We start from the raw sequence: 21,843 nt of genomic DNA, 5'->3' as shown, positions 1-21,843 counted from the left end.
CCTTATTTGCAGAAGAGGAAGGTAAGAATAGGAAAGTGGCCTGTCTCTGATCTGGGACACACAGCTCCTAAGTTTTAGGTTGGGATGCAACCCATCCTCCAAATGCAGAGTTAAAAAAACCCTTGGTGCTAGCTTCCAGCAATGCTTCTACCATGATGCTCTCCTGTAAGAAATCTGCTTTTCTCTGCCTCTGTTCCTGCACTCAAGCTGTTTTTCACAGCCCAAAAGTCCTTTTCTCTCCTCTTACCAGACTCTAAAAATTTACCAAAGAGCAGAGTTTCAGATTCACCTATTCCTCACCTCACCCCAACAAATGTCCACTGCAATTCCTTTTAAATGGATAGACTTCTGGTTTGGTTTTTAAAGAATGGTGCATCTTTCCACCTAGATTATAAGTGATTACAAAGCACATTTTTTCTCTACATTTTTTCAATCACTCTCAGTACCCAGTAAAGTTGTGACTTCATAGCAGCCAGTTAAAATAATTAATAATTCTCAGGAGTATGAATTCAGTATTGGTAAAATATTAAGCCACTCATTAAATTCATACAGAATCCCACAGAATTTAAAGGCACTTAATTTCCAGCTATTTATGACTTTATAACAGTTTTGAAATGGGCACCTTTAATTACCCAGCAGCTGTTACCTTCATGGATATAATCACACTCCAGTGAACATAGTTCTGTGAAATTCAAAACTGCCTGGGGTTGCTGGATTCAGCATGTACATAAGCTATACACACTTAGCCTTCCAGATCTCTGATGCAGACATACACCTGGACCTTAAAAGCTCACCCTTTTCTGTAAAATCTAGACGTGGTCTTTTTGTTCCTGTGTCTGCTCCAGAAAATATCTTATCTGAGCTACATCTTCCCACATACCTCCCCTCCCCTTCAAGTGAGAGGAACAGGTTCATTCTCAGCTTAGCTTAGAGGGTGTCTGTTCCCATATCACTGAGAAATTAACAAGATAGGGATGGTTCTGATAAAGTTGACATTTCCTTCACTCTGCCCAAGCTTGGTACTGCTTTAGAACACAGAAGATGCAGACAACAATACATTGTTATGTCTTTTCACTGGGAATATTCTTTCTTCCTATTTCTTCCTTAAAGACAAGAGGGTGCTTTACATTTTCTTTACAGCCCCAAATGCCTAATACACAAGTCATTCCTATTGGTTGAATCCAACTCTTTTGGGGAACATCTACCTATATTCCATGTCAAGTATATACTCCTTTGAGTTCTAGACATATTTATCCTTGTAGAGTACTCAACCACATCACACCTGATTATGTTCAGAATGAATGCAAGTAGGGAACAAGGGTTGGGTACCTACTTACTGGATTTGATCACTATTCTCAAGGTGGCAGAGTCTCAGTATCAATTTCTGTAGGTATCAGCTTAAGTTTACTGAGGGACTGTCTCATTTTCTACCTGTCTGTTTGTGCAGCTGGTGATGGAGAGGTTAGGAAAGAGAGTGGGGCTGCTTTTGATAGAAACCCACAGCCTCCACTGGGGAAACAGTGCCAGAGCACATGGGTCATCTTCATAAAGCCAGCATCATTAGATGGTAGTGGTGAAAAATTATAATTAGTTCCTTCTTCATTTATACTCTAGATACTAATAAATATAAATGCTATATAAATTTTAAAAATGTAAAAGTTAAATAACTTTATGTGGTAGCCAACTACTTCATAATTTTAACTTCTGTGCCAATCTAGTAAATGCAGGGAAAGGGCTGGGCTAAGTATTCATAAGCTTTAAGTTAACCACAGTCTCATTTAATTTTTCATATATAAAACACTTAAGGAATATACAAAATTTATTCTTTGACCCAAGGCTTCACACTTGGTCTTAATGATTTACTTACAAAATTCTAAGTGGAGCCTCTCAGGAGATCATCCAACATATGGTAAGAATTCATTGCAGTCTAAGCATATTCTTAGAAGGCTCTGGATAATGTACAGATATCTGATACTTCTCATAAATTATTCAGGGGAGGTACAACCTTCAGCACTTTACAAATGTGTACCTAAATCAATGTGACCTTCAGATTTCTGGGCCATAAGACCAAGGGAATTGTGGTGACATTAACTGAAATAGAAAACAGAAGAGGAAGTTTTGATCTGGGAAATACATGGAGATAAATACTCAATTTTGAACATCATAAGTTAGAAATGTGAGGGCATCAGAATGGTGGCATCTGGAGCTGAGGAGAAAAGTCTAGATATTATTTGGGAATCATTAGAGTAGGTGAAATGTGAGATCTTCCAAGGAGGATGGGTAGGAAGAGAAGAGTTAAGGTCGGAGCTTTGACCATGGACCTTAGACCATAGCCTTCCAAGGAACTGAGGACCAGGTGTTGGAGAGACAGGAGAAGGAAACAGAGTCTCACATTGCTTTAATTTGATAGTTTCCTCTTTTCTTAAGTGAGGACTCAGAATTTTAAGGAAAATGGAGATACAAATGAAGTTTGACATTACAGGTCTATAACTGTGCTTGCAAGTGCTTTGTGTATCTGGAATAAAACAGGCCCTCAGTAAATATTTGATATCTACATTAATAAATTATCTTAAATTGTAAAAAGAAAAAAAGAGAGGGGAGCTGATCAGGGAAAGAGGAAGGAAAAAGCCAGAGCATAAAGAATATCTGTCCATGCCTTTGGCCGTTCCCTTAACAGTGGACGGAAATCTCACTAGACAAGAGAAAGCAAGAATTCCAAATGGCAAACGGAAGGAAATCAACTTGTGGAGTGGATGATTTAGCTCATTTTGGCATCAGAAATAAGTTTGAGGGGTGATATATTAAGTGCTCTTATCACAAAAGAAAAAAAATCTAATTAAAAAAAATGAAGGGGGTGGGAGGAAACTTTTGGAGGTGGTAGATGTTTATGGCCTTGATTCTGGTGATGGTTTCTCAGAGGTAGACTTATCTCTAGACTCATCAAGTTGTATATATTAAATGTGTACAAATTTTTGTCTGTCAAGCATACCTCAATAAAGTGATTTAAAAAAAAAGAAATCAATGTGAGTGACAGTGTAGTGTTATGAACAAAAACATGGCTTCTCAACTCATGTAGACCTGAGATGGTAATTAGTTCTTCTAAGGCTAATTATCCTCACCCATATAGCGGGGAGAATATCCTACTTACTGAATATGGCTGCTGGAAGAATTAAGTGACTAAAATCATATAAAGCACAGACAGTGTTGAAAACATCTGTAGAATACTAAATAGTAAAAGCATAATGAAGTCACTCCATTGCCATTTATATTACTTTTAGTAAAAACATATTGTGGACTAATTAGTAAAACCTGATATTTGGGAGTAGCAATTCTAACAGAGGAATTGCATTCTCATTTAAATATTCTCTGCAAATTTCTCTCTCTCTCTCTCTAATGTGGTATAACTCAAAGACAGTTAAATTGAAACCCCTAAAACAATTTAGAACCAAATTTCCTTTCTAGATGGAAAAGAATTATTAAATCTAAAATGTACTCCATTTTAGATTGATGGAGTACATTAAAATGACAGATTACACACTAAAAAATCACCAGCTCTCAGAAGAGAACAATAAAGTGTCGAAGATACTAAATTTACACTTACAAAAATGCAACATTTAGAAAGTTAAACAAAAATCTGTGAATTGCTTGTTAATGAGATACTATAAACCTTAGCACAAATAGCATGTCGTCCTTTGAAAAAGTATATTTGATCCTTTACACTCAGCAAGCCAGTGAAAGAACTTGAAAATAAGAGATAAAATAATTTACACAAATACACACTCTGCAACGTTTTTAACAATAATTTAAATGGAAAGAGTTTTTCTTATGGCAATATTTTTAACTTTCTCAGTTGTATAAATGTGTACATTGGACTATTTGGGTAGCTTAAGAATAAATGAAAATATGACTACCATGACTAAATGAAAACTTTGTCCTGGATACATTTCCAGAAAAAGTAAAACACATGCTAGAGAGGCTTTAATCCCTCTGAAGAGATTACTCACCCCTTCAATGCAATTTAATATCTTCCATTTGCAAGGAATTAATATTTTTCCTCTGATAAAGTGAGGTATATTGGTACTCAGGTGGAATTTTCCAAGGTAGACAAGAGACTCAAAAGAAGTGATAGATATAGATAGATATTTCATTCTTGGGTCAACTCCAAGTATAAAATGAATATACCACCTGTTATGGACTAAATTTTTGTGTCCCCCCCAAATTCATATATTGAAGACCTTCAATGTGACATTAGGTTTGGGGGGCCTTTGGGAGGTTTGGCTAAGGCCATGAGGATAGGGTTGCCATGATGGGATTAGTACCCTTATAAGAAAAGAAAAGAGACAGGAGTACTCTCTCTCTCTACCATGTGAGGACAGAAGAAGGTAGACACCTACAAGCCAGGAAGAGAGCCCTCACCAGGAACTGAACTGGCCAGCATCCTACTCTTAGACTTTCCAGCCTCCAGAACTGTGAGAAAGAAATGTCCATTGTTGAAGCCACCAGGTTTAGAGTATCTTGTTATGGCACCCTGAGCTAAGACATCCTCTGTGGAAAGAAATTTTTATTTTATATTGCAATAATGTATATACTTAAAATGTTAATCATTTATTACAAATTAAAACTATTGCAGAATTCTAAGTCATTCAACTATTTCTTCATCATTTGATGTTAATGCTGACCTCAGTTACTGAACATCATCTTTGCTTCCATCAGTAACAGAAAGTCTTTCCTGAGAGAAATAAATTTATGTAAGTTGTATTGGAGGACATTCTTCTCTAAGAATCTTCAGAAAATGCTTGTGTTTTTCTGCCCTAAAGAATAAACAGGGTAGTGTATAGGAAGTGTTTATTACAGTTCGTCATGCATAGCAGGAGTGCAAAGAATATTGTGGTGTGTGTGTGATTTTTTTTCTGTTTCCTGCTGTACCCATCACTCTGAATACCTTACATGGGTCACTACGCCAAGCAAAATGTGGAGCTACAGGAAAATTTTCGGGTAGTAAATCAGAGAGTTAAGAATAAAAACAAAGAAATGGAGAGGCCATGACAACTCGTGATCTTTCTTTTTTATTGTTCAGATCTAATTTTACCTATAAGTCCTTTTTTTTCATACTGTCTCTCTCTGGTCCATTCATTCCCCTCACTCTTCCATGTTCCCCTCTTTCCTTAAGCTGCAATTCCTCCTCCCCAGCCCCACTCTTAGCTGACAGCCACAGCTCTTCCATCAGCAAATGTATGATGCAGGAAGAGCCTCCATAAGCACCCATCACCACATCCTCCCACCCATGACCCTAGACTGGAGCTTCTCAACCCTCTCTGGGCACCACAACACCTGAGACATTTTTGAAAACTGCCTTCGCCCCACTCCAGACACACTGAATCCGAATCTTTACGGGTAGGGCCTAGATGTTGAAATTAAAAATATAATCTCCCCAGATGACCCTAGCATGCAGCCAAGGCTGAGAACTACTGCTATCGTTGGTCTTAGCTAAAGCAAACCCTCCACCTAGGTCTCAGATCTCATCAGCATCTGCGAACTCAAAGACCTCACTCCAGCAATTGTCTTCCCTATGCCAATGCTATCGGTTCTCCCCTCTCAGATGAATTATTTTTTTCAGCATACACACAGGTTGTTATTTCTCCCATCATTAAAAAGACCCCTGATTTCTCTTCCTTCTGTAGGGGTCTCTTATCATTTCTCTCCTCGGGGATATATTAGTTTAGGACGAATATATACACACTACTAGATAAAAAAGAGATAACCAACAAGGACCTACTGCATAGCACAGGGAGCTCAATATTTTGTAATAATCTATCAGGGAACATAATTCGAAATATATATATATGTATAACTGAACCACTTTGCTGTACACCTGAAATTAACAACATTATAAATCAACTATACTTCAATTGAAAAAAAAAAAAAACTCCTTTAAAGAGCTCTGTATATTCTCCGTGTCCATTTCTGTTTTCTCCTCTGTTAGAACTCAGTCCTTTAAGATTTCTGCTTTTTACAATTCACCAAAACTAATCATCTCCATATTTCTAACCATAATGGTCAAGTCTTAGTCTTCCTCCCGTGGGACTGAGCAGGAGCACCGGAAATAGTTGATCACTCTTTTCTCCTTGAAAATTTCTTATCATTTAGCTCCAAGAAAAGCACCCTCACCTCATTTTTCTCCTTTCCTCTTCTGGTGGTTCTACCTCATTTCACTCAATTCTTAATATTGGAATTATTTGGGACTCAGTCCTTGTTCTTCCTCTAATGTTATCTAAACTCATTCCCTAAGTGATATTATAGAATTGTTGGGCTATATGTACATGTGTCTCAAGTTTGTATCTCCAACCAACATGACACCCCCTTTCTTATTCTCACTTCCTAGAGCCACCCCTAACACAGTTAAGAGCATTTAGCTTTTCTGATTGTTCAGGGCATAACAAACTTGATATTACCCATGAACCTCTCACTCCCCGTGGCAGGTAGGATTTTATTTTTTAATACATCTTTATTGGAGTATAATTGCTTCACAATCCTGTGTTAGCTTCTGTGGTACAACAAAGTGAATCAGCTATATGTATACATATATCCCCATATCCCTTCCCTCTTGAGCCTCCCTCCCACCCTCTCTATCTCACCCCTCTAGGTGGTCACAAAGCACCGAGCTGATCTCCCTGTGCTATGTGGCTGCTTCCCACTAGCTATCCATTTTACATTTGGTAGTGTATATATGTCCATGCCACTCTCTCACTTCATCCCAGCTTATCCTTCCCCCACCGTGTCCTCAAGTCCATTCTCTATGTCTACGTCTTTATCCCTGCCCTGACACTAGGTTCATCAGTACCATTTTTTTTTTAGATTCCATATATATGTGTTAGCATACAGTATTCGTTTTTCCCCTTCTGACTTACTTCACTCTGTATGACAGACTCTAGGTCCATCCACCCCACTACAAATAACTCAGTTTCATTTCTTTTTATGGCTGAGTAATATTCCATTGTATATATGTGCCACATCTTCTTTATCCATTCATCTGTTGATGGACATTTAGGTTGCTTCCATTTCCTGGCTATTGTAAATAGTGCTGCAATGAACATTGTGGTGCATGTCTCTTTTTGAATTACAGTTTTCTCAGGATATATGCCCAGTAGTGGGATTGTTGAGCCACTATGGAGAACAGGATGGAGGTTCTTTAAAAAGGCAGGTAGGATTTTGATTCCATAATTTTGCCCTCTGATGTTATACATGTGAGTATGTTACATTATCTGGAGAGAGGAAATTAAGAGTGCTAATGAGATGACCTTAAAATAGGGATATCACCCTGGATTATCCAGGTGAGCCCAATGCAATCACAGGAGTCCCTAGAAGTGGAAGAGGAAGGCAAAAGATTTGGTCAGGGAGGTGCAAGCAAGGACAGAAAAGAAATAACAGTTCGAACCATGAGCAGCAGACTCAATCTACCATTGCTGACTTTGAAGATGGAGGAGGAGGCAAAGATTTAAGGGATGCAGGTGGCCTCCAGAAACTGGAAAAGTCAAGGAAACAGAGTATCCCCTAGAAACTCCAAACAGGGAGCAGCCCTGATGGTACCTTGATTTCAGCTCAGTGGGACCCACACCAGGCTTCTGCCCTACGGAACTATATGATAATACATTTATGTTATTTTCAGCTACTAAATTTGTAGTAATTTGTTATGGCAGCAATAGAAAATTATTATACTCCCAATCACCAGTTCATTAGCATTTCCTGTCAGCTCTATTCTAAAAATATACCCCCAAATTGACTATTTCTCACCACATCCTTGTTCCATTTTGGTCCAAGCCACCATCATCTCTTGCTGAATTTATCAACAGGCCTCCAGAACAGTTTCCCTGCTTTTGCCCTCAAAATGCTTCAATCAGTTCAGAATGTGGCAGCCAGGCTGCTTCTGTTAACTCATAAGTGGCACCAGGTCTCTCTTCTGCTCAAATCTCTCAATGGCTTCAGCAGGCACTGGGCACAACAGCCAGAGTCCTTTTGATGACCCTCCCAGCCTCCATGTGGTCTGGCTCTTCTCCTTCTGCCTTCCTCATTTTTTCATCCGCTCCTACCACACTGGTTTCTCCATCAGGGGCTTTGACCTCACCTGAAAAGCTTCTTCCCTGATATATCTTCAGGAGGTAACTGTGGACTCCTCAGCATTTATCATTATCTACCAAACTACATGTTTATCTTTTTATTTGTGGTCACCCACACAAGAGAGTTGATCATCGAATAGGTAGTGATTTTGTCTATTCCATTCATAGCTGTCTGGACCATAATAAAGACTCAGTAGCTATCTGATGAATGAGTGTACTTTTCCCATGGAATATGACTGTTGGGTCTGTTCTTTTGCCCCAATTCCCTCTGCTACTACCCCAAACAAGCTCACTCTATTAACATTTCATCAATGGATTCTTAGTTGGTGTCTTTGCTTCCAGTTCTTATTCTCACCCTTCAGTGCATCCCTAAGGATATTTATCCCTGATTAACCTTTGCTAAAAACCATTTGTAGCATATGAATTTTCTTCTTAGGTCTATACGATCATTCCCATTGCATTCTGCTTTAAGACCAGACCTTGAAGCATCCCCACTAAAGTTACCTACTTAAAACCATCTTTGCAGCTAATATCTTCACTTTCCACTACTTTCAGACAGACCACCTTGTGTGGGACTCTCACTTCTTTGCAGGTGTTCACCTGCACTGCTGCCCAATGGTTTTCTTCTTTCCTTCCTTCAAAGATTTAAGCTTTAAGCAACTATCAAGATCAGAGTTTCTCAAAAATCACAGTCACCAAAAAACTTTGCCTAACTACTCCACTTCCACCAGACTTCATTTTTACTCATTTATTGTTTTCTATTTTATTGAGGTTTTTTTCTCTCTTTGTACTTGGATTGGAGTCTTTCTGAAGATAGGATTCATCTCTCTTCCTGCTCTTTGGTCACTCAAGTGACAGCACAGTTCCAAGCCTATAGCAACTCCTTAAAAAGTATTAACTCAGATTTTATGACTTCAGTGTCTTTGCAAAATATTATAATACATAACACAATATAATATATAATAGATTCCTCTTGTTCTCTGGGCTTACTATTTTACTATGCTTAATTTCTTTTTAACACTATCTTAGGTGTTATTCTTTTCCTGTAGTTATTTTACACAGAAGTTTTTATAACTTTGTAAATATTTTCTTGTTGTTTCTTTACTGTTAAATCAATACAGGGCTTAAATCCACCTGGGTCCTAATTTAGGATTTCTCCAACAATTAGAGACAACAATTAGTTTACCTCTGGGTAAACTTGCTCACTCTTTCCCTCCACACTACTGGAAGGTCCTGGAAGGGGCAAAGGGTGTGGTGAACCTGAAAGACAGTCCCTTGCCCCTCGAGGGCTTATAGCTTCACAGAGCAGATGGTCATTCAACGAAGAGCTATAAGTGAGAAGAGAATAATAAAATAGGAGGTAAAAGTGCTCTGGGACAGCTTTCTAGAGGATGTGGTGCCTTGGCTGCATCTCAGTTCCTTCACATGTAAAAGGAGAGGTTGTACGACATGATCTCTTAGGTCCTTCCTAGCCAGGAGATTCTCTGCCACCCATTCCATTTTAAGAAAAAAAAATCTCAGAGCTCCTCAGAGTCTTCTAGTTTGACTAGCATGCCCACACAAAACCATAAAAATAACTACTTTCATCTTCTTATTATTGCTATTATTGTATAGGATGGGCTGTCAGTTTTCTTAGATCCACAATTCTTGTTGAAAGCTTTGAGACCAATGTTACTAAATTTATTATTTTTCCAGACTGGACAGGTTAAAAATATAAATAGCTCTGGGATGACTTTGCCACTGAGTGAGTTACAAAAAAATCCCTTGTTTTTCAGAGATTTTGATTTTCAAATGTAGTTAATGGGTCATGGGTCTGTACTCTTTGCATACCTGCTTTAGATTAACTCAACCAGTAATTTTAGAGCCAATCAAGATAAATTAACTTATATTTGCTTCTTTGAAGCTTTCTACATTTATACCTACAGCTGGAAAGTCTCTCTCACATTAGAACTTTGGAAAGTAGATTCTAAAAACAAACAAAAAAAATCATACAAAAGAATACACAAAAATCAAGAAACTTCATAACCTTGTAAAGGCAACTGAAATTTGGATTGAGTATTCTTAATAAAATTTGATACAACAAGCCAGCCAACTTTAAGGGATAAGCTGATTGATTCTTCTCTCTTAAGAGTTTTAGGGGGACGTGACTTCACTACTATATATAAATCCAAGTATGAAATAATAAATTTCACAACATGATCTCATCATCAAGGAAACAATTTCATTGGGAAAAAGTTTCATTATCGACTTGAATCAACAACTTGCTTTTCAGGCAGGTAATTCTTTAAAAAACATATACAACTATTTTATGAAAAATTTGCCTTTTTTTCACTTTTATGAGGAGACTTGGGACTTTTAACTATGTTCACTGAAACGAGTCATTTTTTCTTGAATATTTCAGACAGTTAAAAGAAAACCTCTAATATTTAAAAGAAATTCTATCTCCCACTTCCCCACCAAAAAACAACAAACCAAAAATATGAAGCACTACATCAGAAAACGATTTTCTTGTCGTTACCTTCTTTGTCATCATGGTGGATAATTGCATCCTGTATCATGTCAGCAAGGTTAAAATGAACTTTTTGATTCTTCCCACGCTTCAGCTTTTTCAGGAGCCCCTCCTGCTTCTGAAAAGCCTTCTCTCTTTCATAGTAGGCTTTGACTTGTTCACAGCGCATGCGTTTTACCAGCCGCTGCCTTTGGCCCAGGGGGAGGGACTCCAGCAAGCACTGGTCAATTTCCATTTCATGGGATCGAAAAATGTTACATAGCTGAAAGCAACCTGAAAGAAACACAATGGAAAAGTCACTAGACCTATTGCTACAGCCAAGACAGCCACACTGCAAGCATCACCCATCACTCAAGCTGGAAACCCATTCAGTCCTCTTTGTGCTAGACAACTAATACAAACACTTTTTAGGGATTGCAGGAAAAGCAAAGAGAGTTGATGTCTTACTCAAGACTGCATAGTAGTAAAACAGATGACAATCAGATATAGATGGGTAATTTTGCTCAACATAATTACTAACAATCCATCCTTTCTGTTTCTTTAAATCTCTACCAAAGGCTTAAATGTTTTACCATGGCACTAATCCCCTTCTAACTGAATAATGCCAACTAAACCTTACATGTTAAATTTTGGCAGAAAGCCATTCCAAGTTTTGGAGAACAGCCTAATAAAATTGGTTTTCCATGTTGTGATGACTCTGCTAACCTAATGTAACAGAACATATGTATGCCATCAATTGTTTATATGACACAGTGATCATTTTCCACAATTTATTGCTGAGTCTTTTTCCTTGTCATCAGTGACATTCATTCCTAAAAGACCTGATGATGGTTAAATATAAAGATTGTGCAGTGTAAGACAGATTTTTCTCTTGGCAACTCAAAATTGTGTGTATGGAATTGTTGCTATCATAGTCTTTGTCTTATTAATATAGTGATTAGCAAAGTGAGTTGTCTGTCCTGGACCTGAAAATCATCCCTTTCTATTTCCTATAAACACCACCCAAAGCGCCTGTAATGGAATTGTACAAACTCGTATTGAAACTGGACAGAATCCTGTGGGGCCCTACTGGGTACAAAAGCCTTTCTGTGTCCCTTGTTTCTTGTTTGTAGGAAAGAGGTTTCAGCCTCCTAGAGCTTCCCTGAGTTCCAAAGGGCGTTTCAAGCAGTTACTAACTAGACGAGTGAGGGAATGCAGAAACAAGGGAAAGGCAGTCCAGAAACAACATTGCAGGGATGGGGCAGGGTCCTGCTTCCTCCTGAGGGGATATACAGAACAATATGATACATATCTCTGAGTTCTTCTACAGGAACTAAGCTCCCACACAGAGATGGAGGATGGTAACTTGAGGCTGAGCACAGGCATGTGGAACCCACACTGTTTGGAGCCTGAAGGCTGATGACTGAGATTCCTGAAACCACCCTGTTACCTCCCCACCAATCAATCAGAGGAAGGTCATACAACCCAGCAGTCCTCCCTGCAAGTTTTGCCTACAAAAACTCTTCCCTGAAACCCACTAGAGAGTTTGGGTCTTTTGAGCACGAGCCACCCATTCTCCTTGCTTGGCCCTGCAATAAACATTTCCCTGCTCCAACTCTGACTTGTTTGGCCTCACTGTGCATCAGGCACACAAACTTGGGCTTGACAACAGTATATTTACCACTACATTAAAATTTTACTATTGGCAGAAAATAAATGTTGAACCACTGACCACTCTAGAATGTGGCTCACAAATACAGGTTCAGATAACCGTGTGTATGTTCTTCTCTTAAGATATATCTGATGTAAGTCTCAGGCAAGTAAAAGTAACTCTGCATGCACAAAAATGTGGCTGATTGTAAGCCACATCTGGAAAGATAGTACCATAAGGGTCTACTTCATCTTTGGAAAGATGCTCTATTCCTTTGACAGCACAGCAAATTGTGACAATGCTATTTTCATTTCTATTTCGCTTGACACTTTGCAAAACTTTATTCTTGCAAACACCAGGCATAACCATCCCTGTTGTGTAGGCAAAGAAAACTACATTGAGGGAGGCTGTGACTTGTCCAAGACCATGATAAAGTTGTAAATGTCCCATAAATGCTCAAGACAAAGACAAGATAAAAGACAGTGATTCTTGAAAGCCAGATTTTACATATATATGTGTATACATATGGAGAGGGGAGAGCAGCAGACTTGGGGAACTTTGTTTTCATTGTTCATTAGCATTTGACAAAAGCTCAATGTTTTAGAATCATATGTTTTCATAAAACTCTTCAGCAATCTTTGCAAGAGTGGTGTTAGAAGCATCAGATAGCTACTCACAAAACGTTCCCTTCCCAGTGACCCGAACAAAAAGGGACACCAGGGGTTCTAAAATTATGACAAATTGCTCTGGAGTATGACTGTCTGTGAGGGCTCATTAATAATGGAAAGGAGATATCCTCCACTTTCAAACCTGTTTAGAAAACATCATTGGGTTTGATTTATTAACTTGGATGCTCAGAAAACTGTGACTTCCTGTGACTTTCCAGGTTTGTCAGTGGGTGTCCAGGGACTCATTGGAGCCACTGAAAAGCCTAAAGAAGTAAAACAAATGACATCACAGAGCATCCTGTGCTTATCAGCATGCAGCCAAGAGGGAGGTTAATCTAATAAAGCCAACAGTCCTCTCATTTTTCACTCTTAAAGAAAGGTCTCATGGTGAAATTTTCAATTAACTTTTGAGGAGTCTGTGGATACAGCTGATGATTCATTGAGCAATCCCTCTCCTCCATCAAAAAGAAGCACCGAGGGTTGTTCCTAAATGAATTCCCTTATGATCTAGAAAATCAAAAGCCAGGGCTGTCTAATTTCAAATCCATACATATATAAAATATTGATTTTTAACACATTTTTTGTTAAATAATTCCACATGCTTTGATTTTAAATGGTCTAAACTGTGATGTATTTTATATTCTGAAAATATACTGGGCACTGTGACTTTCTTTTGGCTAATTATGGGTGGATCAGCTATGTCGTGTATATGTGCTATATGGATCTCTAAGATAGCACACTAAAAATAACAGAGTTATGAGAAATATAGCTTTGAGGCAGTCTACTCAAAGTCTACAGAATTTCATCACCAGGGCACTAAGAAAAACAATAACTAGTTCCTCAGGTGATAGTCTGGACGGCCCAGGCGGAGGACAGGAGTCTGAACTGGGCCAGGCTAGTCTGCTCCTGGGACAGGAGCTCTGGGCAGGCACTGGTTTCCAACTGTGTGATGGGTTGATGGGGTTCTGCCTGCCCAGTTACTGACCGGGGACTCTTCTGCTGATGATCCTACTTCTTTTCCCACTATTTTGACTCTCTATGCCTAGGAAAAAACACACATGAACTAATACAACTTCAACATTATACAGACCTCACAGTAATATGAGTTCATTAGTAGGACGAAGACACATGTATTAAGATAGGGCATATTTTCATTGTCATGCAGACTGACTAGCTGAAACGAGTTTTCTCTTCTCCTTAGATGTGAGTGGACTTCATTTTTGAGCTTCCCAGACCAGGCTCATGAAAAATGCCCACATGCCTTTTACCATGTTCTGTCACTTCTGCCAGCTTGATGCCCAGGAGCTTGGTGACTGAGGGAGCCACCTACCAAGATGGTGACAGTGATGGAGCCTTGGTTCCTCCAAGCTCCTTCCACCCATCAGCCCTTATCTTAACTTCTTATGAGCAAGAAACTAACTTCTATTGTGTGTAACCACTGACATTTTGGGTTTTAACTCTACGACAACCACAGCACCCTACCTAGAGGATGCTGTTGTTGAGGAATTATTTTCTTCACAGTGCTAAATGGTGATGAAGAAAACATTAAAATTTTCTAGAATTTTGAATGATAGGACTACTCCATTACTATTTACTGAGTGGAGAGCTGGTGAATTTTTAACAATCAGCTCTGGTGGGGTGGGAATAGAATCTTTGAATTATCCTGCATTTGCCTATCATCATGGTACAAATACTCTGGGTATGGCCAATTAAAACTGACCACGTGACATCACTAAACTCAGAGATGGGACCCTCCAGAATCAGTGCAGGCCGGCTTCAGAACACCACTGCACTTTCCCCGCATGGGAGAATCAAGGGTTTTATGTGCATGAGATAAAACAAATACTTGGAAAAAGATATTCCAGTATGATTTACAAGGCGTGATTGAAGCAAACAGCATCAAGAATTACCCACTTCTCAAGAGAAAATAACTACATATATGTAATAACCTTTGCTCGGGATGTTTGACTGATTTAACCAACTTGTAGTTTGAGTTTCCATAGGAAGTAGATAAATACCCATATACTTTAAATGGCTTAATCATCAAAATCAGCTGCTCATAGATGGCAATGTTAAATAGTACAAAAACTAGTGAAATTCAAACTGGATTCCAATCTTAGATACAGCATTTTCTATCTATGTCCTGGAGCAAAGTACTCAAGACTTCTAAGATTTTTCTTTTAGTATATAAAAAGGAATTAATATGTTGGGCTTTCTGGGATATTTTAAAAATAGGAGAAAGTTTGCAAAAAAGAAATGTCTGGCACAAAGTACTAAATGAATGGTAATTATTCTTGTTAGGAATATATTATGAGGATCTATGTATCCCAATTATTGCATACATGGGATGTGTAAAGAGAATCAGAGAGAGGTAAAGGCACTTCCCACAAAGTGCTTCAGTGATACCTCTCCTTTTTATTTTCTGGAATTCTCCAGACACAAGGTCTTTGCATTTCTGTTCCCTCTGCCTGGAATGTTCTCACTCTGACAGCTGAAGACTGTGTAGTTATCACCCTCTGTCCCCCAGGTCTGCACTCAAAACCCCCTTCTTCATGAGGCTCCCACAGGCTCCCACTTTACCTCTATTTACAAATGGCCCCTGATAAAACTTCCAATTCCTAATCGCTGCTTTGTTTTCCCCTTTAGTACTTCTCAGTTTGAGTTACACTTCTACAATAGCAATGATTATACTTAGAATACATATTATACTCATACCAATACTAACGCTGTCTACTAAAAGACGTACATATTTTCTCGTTTATCTATAAGCACCACAAAGTCAGAAACTTGGGGTGTTTTATCCACTGCTTATTCTTAAGTCTCTGGAGTAGCAGATGTTCAATATTTTTGCTGTTGTTAAATGAAACCATTTAATGGGCCATTAGAGAGTTGGCAGGGATATCATGTATATTACTAGGACCAGATCCAGAATTCAAGGTGTAGTAGATAAATGCTTATCACTTCTATTCTTACAGAAGGGCACACTGACACCATGCTTCTCATCTAATTGTTTTTCCTCACAAAATTATCTGGCCGGACACAGTGTAGCCAAGTTTACCATGTGTTGGATTTCCTGCTCTACAATGTGACTTTTTGGGGGGTGAGGGTGGGGAAGGAGATGCCTATACATATGACTGCCCTGCAATTCTAGATAAAAATGTACAGACATGTATCACAGCCAGAAGTCACCGCTCAGCAAATGTGCATCTCCATATGACAAAAAGTGAGAGCCAGCAGACAAAATACATAAAGGAAAAAGCCAAGATCTATATTCAGAAATAAATGTGCAATATCTATTAAAATCTTTAGTAGCCCTGTGCTTTGGCTTTGGAGGGCCCCACATAATGTGTTGACTTAAGGACTTTATATTGTAGCAAACCAAAAATATAAAAAATAAGTTAAGGGAACTAGGAAATGAACTCCTGAAATTATTCTACTGTACAACTACCAGAAATGCTTTCATCTCAATTAGAATCAAAATCTTCATGTGGCCATGGCACACTCAATGTGGGAGAATTTTGTGCATCTCTCTCCATGACTGCTAGATTAAACAGGCAGAAAAAAATTAGTAAAGGCATAGATAATTTGATCTAAAGGACATCAGTAGAAACATGCATCCAATTTTCAGGGAAACATTTTTTTTTCCAAGAATTCATGGATGATTTACAGAATTGACTATGTCTTAGGCAGCAAAGCAAAGCAAATTTCAACAAATAGTGAAGAAGTGAAGTTAGACAGGCATTTTCTTAACCCAGTTGAGAACTTCATCTCAACCACAGAAATGAGGCCACACCTCCCAATATATTCAGAAACTTAAAAGCTGATTCTAAATAAAGCATAGTTTAAGTAGAAAAACATGATAGAATTAATACATTTTTAGAACCAACCACTGATGAAAGAAAGTCTATATCAAATTCATGGACGAAACTAAAATAGCTCATAGAAATAAATCTATAGCTTTAAATGTATATGTTAGAAAAGAATCCAGTCTTAGAATCAATGAGAAAACTATCTAATTTGTAGTTAGAACAATAAAGAAGCTCAACAAAAAAGAAGAAAATAATTAAATGAGAATATAAATGAAAAAATGAAATAAGGAAAGAACAAAGATAAGGAAAGACATGAGAAATGGACAATATCCAGAAAAATATAACTTATCAAGAATGACTCAAGAAGAAATACAAATTTGAATAGATTTATAATCATTACATTAGTTAAACTGTTACAATCTAATCAGCAAAAGAAAACTAAACAAATGAAACAAAGCAAACAAACAAACAAAAACCATGGCCCAAATGATTTACAGGCCTTTAAGGAATGGGTAGCATGCATGTCTCTTCAATTCTCCTAGATGATGGAAAAGATGGAAACTGTCTCAACTCATTTTCTGAGACTAACATAAACTTGATATCAAAACTAAATGAGGACATCTCAAAAAAAGGGGTATAGATCAATCTCATTATACATACACATGCAAATAGCCTGTGTGCACATTAGCAAAATGAACCCAGGGGTGTGCAACTTGTTAGTGGAATGAAAGGATGGCTAATCTTAAAACATCTATGAATGCATGTTGCCACTTTATCTTCTGTTTCAAATTTAGAAAAGGGAGGCCCTCTATCATTGCTTATATTCTACCACAAAATGAAGGTTTTACTCAACACAGAAAAAAAGAAATAATGGACATAAAATATGGGTAGGAGGAGGAAAAAATCAGTTATCATTGTAAACACTGCTACCTACATAGAAAAAACCCACACATTCTATGACTCAGCTATTAGAACTGATAGTTCAGAATTATGGTCAACACAAGTCAGTACTGGCAAAGCAGAAGAAAGCTACATTGCTCCTGGTGCCCTGTCCAGATCCCCTTCCCTGGCTGGTACACCAATATCCTCAGCTTCTCTGAGTATTGGCTGGTCCTCTTCCCAGGAGAATTCCCTGCTGGGCTCAGTCTCCCAGGGAGTGGAAGACTCTACCCACATACCATGAGCCATAGTCACTGAATGCCCTACACAGAGGTCCAAAAACATGTCCAGCTGACCCAAGGGGAAACGACCCTATGATGTGATTTACACCTTAGAGAAAAGTGAATTGAGATGAATACAGACTTTACACAAGACTACACTGCTTTTCTGCTCTTGTCTGTTCCATGCCCTGCTTCCCTCACTCCCTGATGGATTTCCCCTGCTGAGCATTCCCTCAGCAGACTGTGATGTGTTCCTGAATCTCCCCCTCAGAATCTGCTTCTAGGGGATACAATCTAAGACATATAAGACTTCCTATGTTTACTTTAATTTTCTATTAATTTTTATGGTTTACTCCGAAAGGAAAAAAATTTTCATAGATACAGAATCTATACACACTGAACACACTTAATGATGTACATGTTCAAAACTAGAAATAATAACAGCACAAGAAATAATAAAACACACATGCAAGAGAATGAAGTTGGAGCCTAATTTTTCAGTATATACAAAAATTAACAGAAAATGGATTCAAGGCCTAAACATAAGACCTAAAACTACTAAATTCATTGAAGAAAAACGTAAAAGCTCCATGACATTGGACTTCACAATAATTTCTTGGATGTGACACCAAAAGCACAGGCAACAGAATGAAAAATAGACAAACTGGACTAACAGAAACTTTTACACAACAAAGGATGCAATCAACAAAGTGAAAAGGCAACCCTCAGAATGGGACAAAATGCCTATAAATCATGTACCTGATAAGGGGTTAATATCCAGAATATAAAAAGAATAAAGAACTCTTACAGCTCAACAGCAACAAAAATCAAATAACCAAAAAATGGGCAAAGGACTTGAACAGACTTTTCTTCAAAGATGATATACAAGTAGCCAAAAAGCAAATAAAAAGATTCTCCAAATCACTACTCATCAGAGAAATGCAAATCAAAACCACAATGAGATATCACCTCACAGCCATTAGAATGGCTATTACCAAAGAAAACAAAACAAAGGCAGAAAATAAGAAGTATTGACAAGGGTGTGGAAGAAATTGGAAATTGGAACCCTTGAGCACTGCTGGTGGGATTGTAAAATGGTACAAATTCTATGGAAAACAGTATGGATGTTCCTCAAAAAGTTAAAAATAGAACTACTATATGATCTAGCAATCCCACTTCTGGGTATAAAACCAAAAGAATTGAAAGCAGGATCTCAAACAGATATTTGCTCACCTATATTTACTGCAGCACAGTTCACAACAGCCAAGAGGTGTAAGCAATCTAAATGTCCACCAGCAAATGAACGGATAAACAAAATGTATATATATGGAATATATATAAGTATATTCCATGTAATGGAATACTATTCAGCCTTTAAAAGAAAGGAAATCCTATCATATGTTATAAAATGGATCAACCTTGAGGACATTATGCTAAATGCAATAAGCCAGTCCCCCAAAGACAAATACTGTATGGTTTCATTTATAAGAGGCATCTAAAGTAGTCAAATTCATAGAAACAAAGTGAAACTGAGCAGAAGCCTGAGGGGGCTTCCAGGAGACAGACCCCTCCCCCAGTGTCCCCCACCTCTTATTTACAGAGAAGCTTTAGTGTCCTACGCCTTCCCTGAGTTCCAAAGAATAAATTTAATCAGAGAAGTGAGAAAACATAGAAACAAAGCAAAACAGTTAAGCAAGACAAAATAATAATAGGACCTTTAGTTCCTCCTCAAGGGCTAGAGATAATATATCCTTGAGTTGTTTTGCAGACACTAAAAGCCCCACCAGGTAGAAGAAGTTAACTGCATGCTGACCACAGGCCGGTAGACCCCAGATTGGTTGGAACCAGAAGGTTAATGATGTTAACTCCCAAAATACCACCCAATTATCTCACTACCAACAATCAGAAGACTGTCCACAAGCTGATCACACTCCCTGAGACCCGCTCCTTCACCTTGCCTTTAAAAACCCTTCCTTGAAAGCCATTGGGGAGTTTGGGTCTTTTGAGCATGAGCTGCCCATTCTCTGTGTTTGGTGCCTGCAATAAACGCTATACTTTCCTTCACCACAACCTGGTGTCAGTAGGTAGACTTTACTGCACATTGGGCGAGGGATCCAAGTTAGGTTCAGGAACAGAAGTAGAATGGTGGTTACCAGGGGCCTAGGGGAAGAGGGAAAGAGGGAGTTGTTGTATAATGGGTATAGAGAATCAGATTTTAAAGACGAAAACATTCTGGAGATCTATGGCACAGGAATGTGAATATGCTTCCACTATTGATCTGGATACTTTAAAATGGTTAAAGTGGTAAATTCTATTTTATAGTTTTTTTAACCACAATAAAAGAAGTAGAAAAAGAAAGAGAGAGAATAAGATGACACAAAGCACTGCATCACAGGAGATTTAAAAACATACACATAGTTTAAGTATTTTGTGAAAAATTTACTTGCAAACTTATTGTTGATTCCACGTTACACAAATGTTTTCTATGAATTCCAGGAAGGTAGTTGTCTGGGAAGGAGATTAACATGCTTACACACAGGTGTTACACACAGACTCAGACACACACACACACAATTACATCTATACACCCAACAACTCTCCTAGCAGAAATTTCATTCTCAGAATCAATTGTTATAACATGCTTCCAGAGATATCTTTACTGCATATACAATGACAATGAAACAAAAGAACAGTGAGGATTTTCAAAGACAAGAGTATAATCAGTTTCAACATATTCCCCCAGAGCCTTAAAAAGACACCCTTTTAAAGCTTGGAAGTGTTTTTTAAAGTGCTAGATTTTAACATCCTAGTAATCAAGCTGCAGGTCCATATCGCTCTTTGCAGAGCAAAAAATAGTACAAAGAAATTATATTTGGGGAAGATATAGATGTTATGCCCTAAAATATCTCAGGATTTAGGTCGACAATCCCTGTCTCATATAACCCTGCACTGAAACACTTCTCTGAAAAATGGAGAAATAAACTTAAATAATTTAAATTCTTCTCAAGAAAATCAACAATATTTTTCATCTCACTATTTTACTGATTTTTCAAATGTTTTAACTTATGTATCAAGAGGCCATTTCTTGGGTTTCCATCCAATTATTAAGGCATGCTTTTCTAATGAAAGAATGTGAAAAAAATGTTTTCTCTTTAAATGAAAATGGAAATGAAGCAAATACACAGGACACAAAAATTACTGCACACTCTAAAGTATATTTATTTTTTATACATCAATCTATACTTTTCTACTTTTAATATTTTTGTTGTCATATTTCTTTAATAACAAGTGATTTGATGATGATAAATAACTTTTCAGTGGAAATAGGTTTACAGTCATAATTCTTTTCAGGATTTGTTTCAGGGTAATAATAAAACTGAAGATTGTCACCCTAAGGTGATGATGTTCCTGGTTCATTATCCAAGTGGACCTGCATGTTTCATCAAATCTATGGTTCATGGAGGGTACCATGTCATGAATTCTCTGTCCTGTGTCATCAATAGTTCCACAATCATGCCCATGTGCTGATACCCAGCACATTGGTTTACCCTGATACCTAGAGCATTGAATGAGCAGGCTTCTTTTCAGAGACAATTTAGCTACACTCAAGGTCTTCAGAGCCAGGTGGCTTACAGCCCCATCTCTGGATGTCAACTCTTATCATATATACTTAATGAGAACTTCTCTGGGGAAGTCTAGCCTCTTTAAGATCAGAACTGCCTACTGACGGCTGTTCTCAGAAGCTTGGAATGCCCTGCCATACTGCTGAAAACAAACCCTGCCTTTTCCTGAATGTCCCTGCCACTGGATTTCTCCGAGATTTGGAACTGAAATCACTGCCCTATCCCTTCCAAGAAAGGGCAATGCCGTGACATTAAAACAGCCTCAGAGAAGGCTGAATTCCTTTGTAGCTCAAGAGAGAAGCTCTCTTTGGACTCATAATCAACACAATA

General features: G+C 38.0%; 1 protein-coding gene across 1 annotated transcript in view; it reads right to left on the bottom strand.

Annotated features, from left to right (window-relative positions):
• The window catches only part of MYO16 (myosin XVI), a 407,151-nt gene extending 396,278 nt beyond the window's left edge, over nucleotides 1–10,873 (bottom strand). Inside the window, exon 1 of the mRNA XM_060079968.1 lies at nucleotides 10,633–10,873. Coding sequence (XP_059935951.1) covers nucleotides 10,633–10,858 — 226 coding nt within the window. The 5' untranslated portion in view covers nucleotides 10,859–10,873. The remainder of the gene's footprint in view (nucleotides 1–10,632) is intronic.
• Nucleotides 10,874–21,843: the final 10,970 nt, after the last annotated feature.

The sequence above is a fragment of the Mesoplodon densirostris genome, chromosome 17, assembly GCF_025265405.1.
Source record: "Mesoplodon densirostris isolate mMesDen1 chromosome 17, mMesDen1 primary haplotype, whole genome shotgun sequence".
NCBI lineage: Eukaryota > Metazoa > Chordata > Mammalia > Artiodactyla > Ziphiidae > Mesoplodon > Mesoplodon densirostris.
Note: the sequence above shows the minus strand (reverse complement) of the source record. Positions and strands in the feature narration are given on the sequence as shown.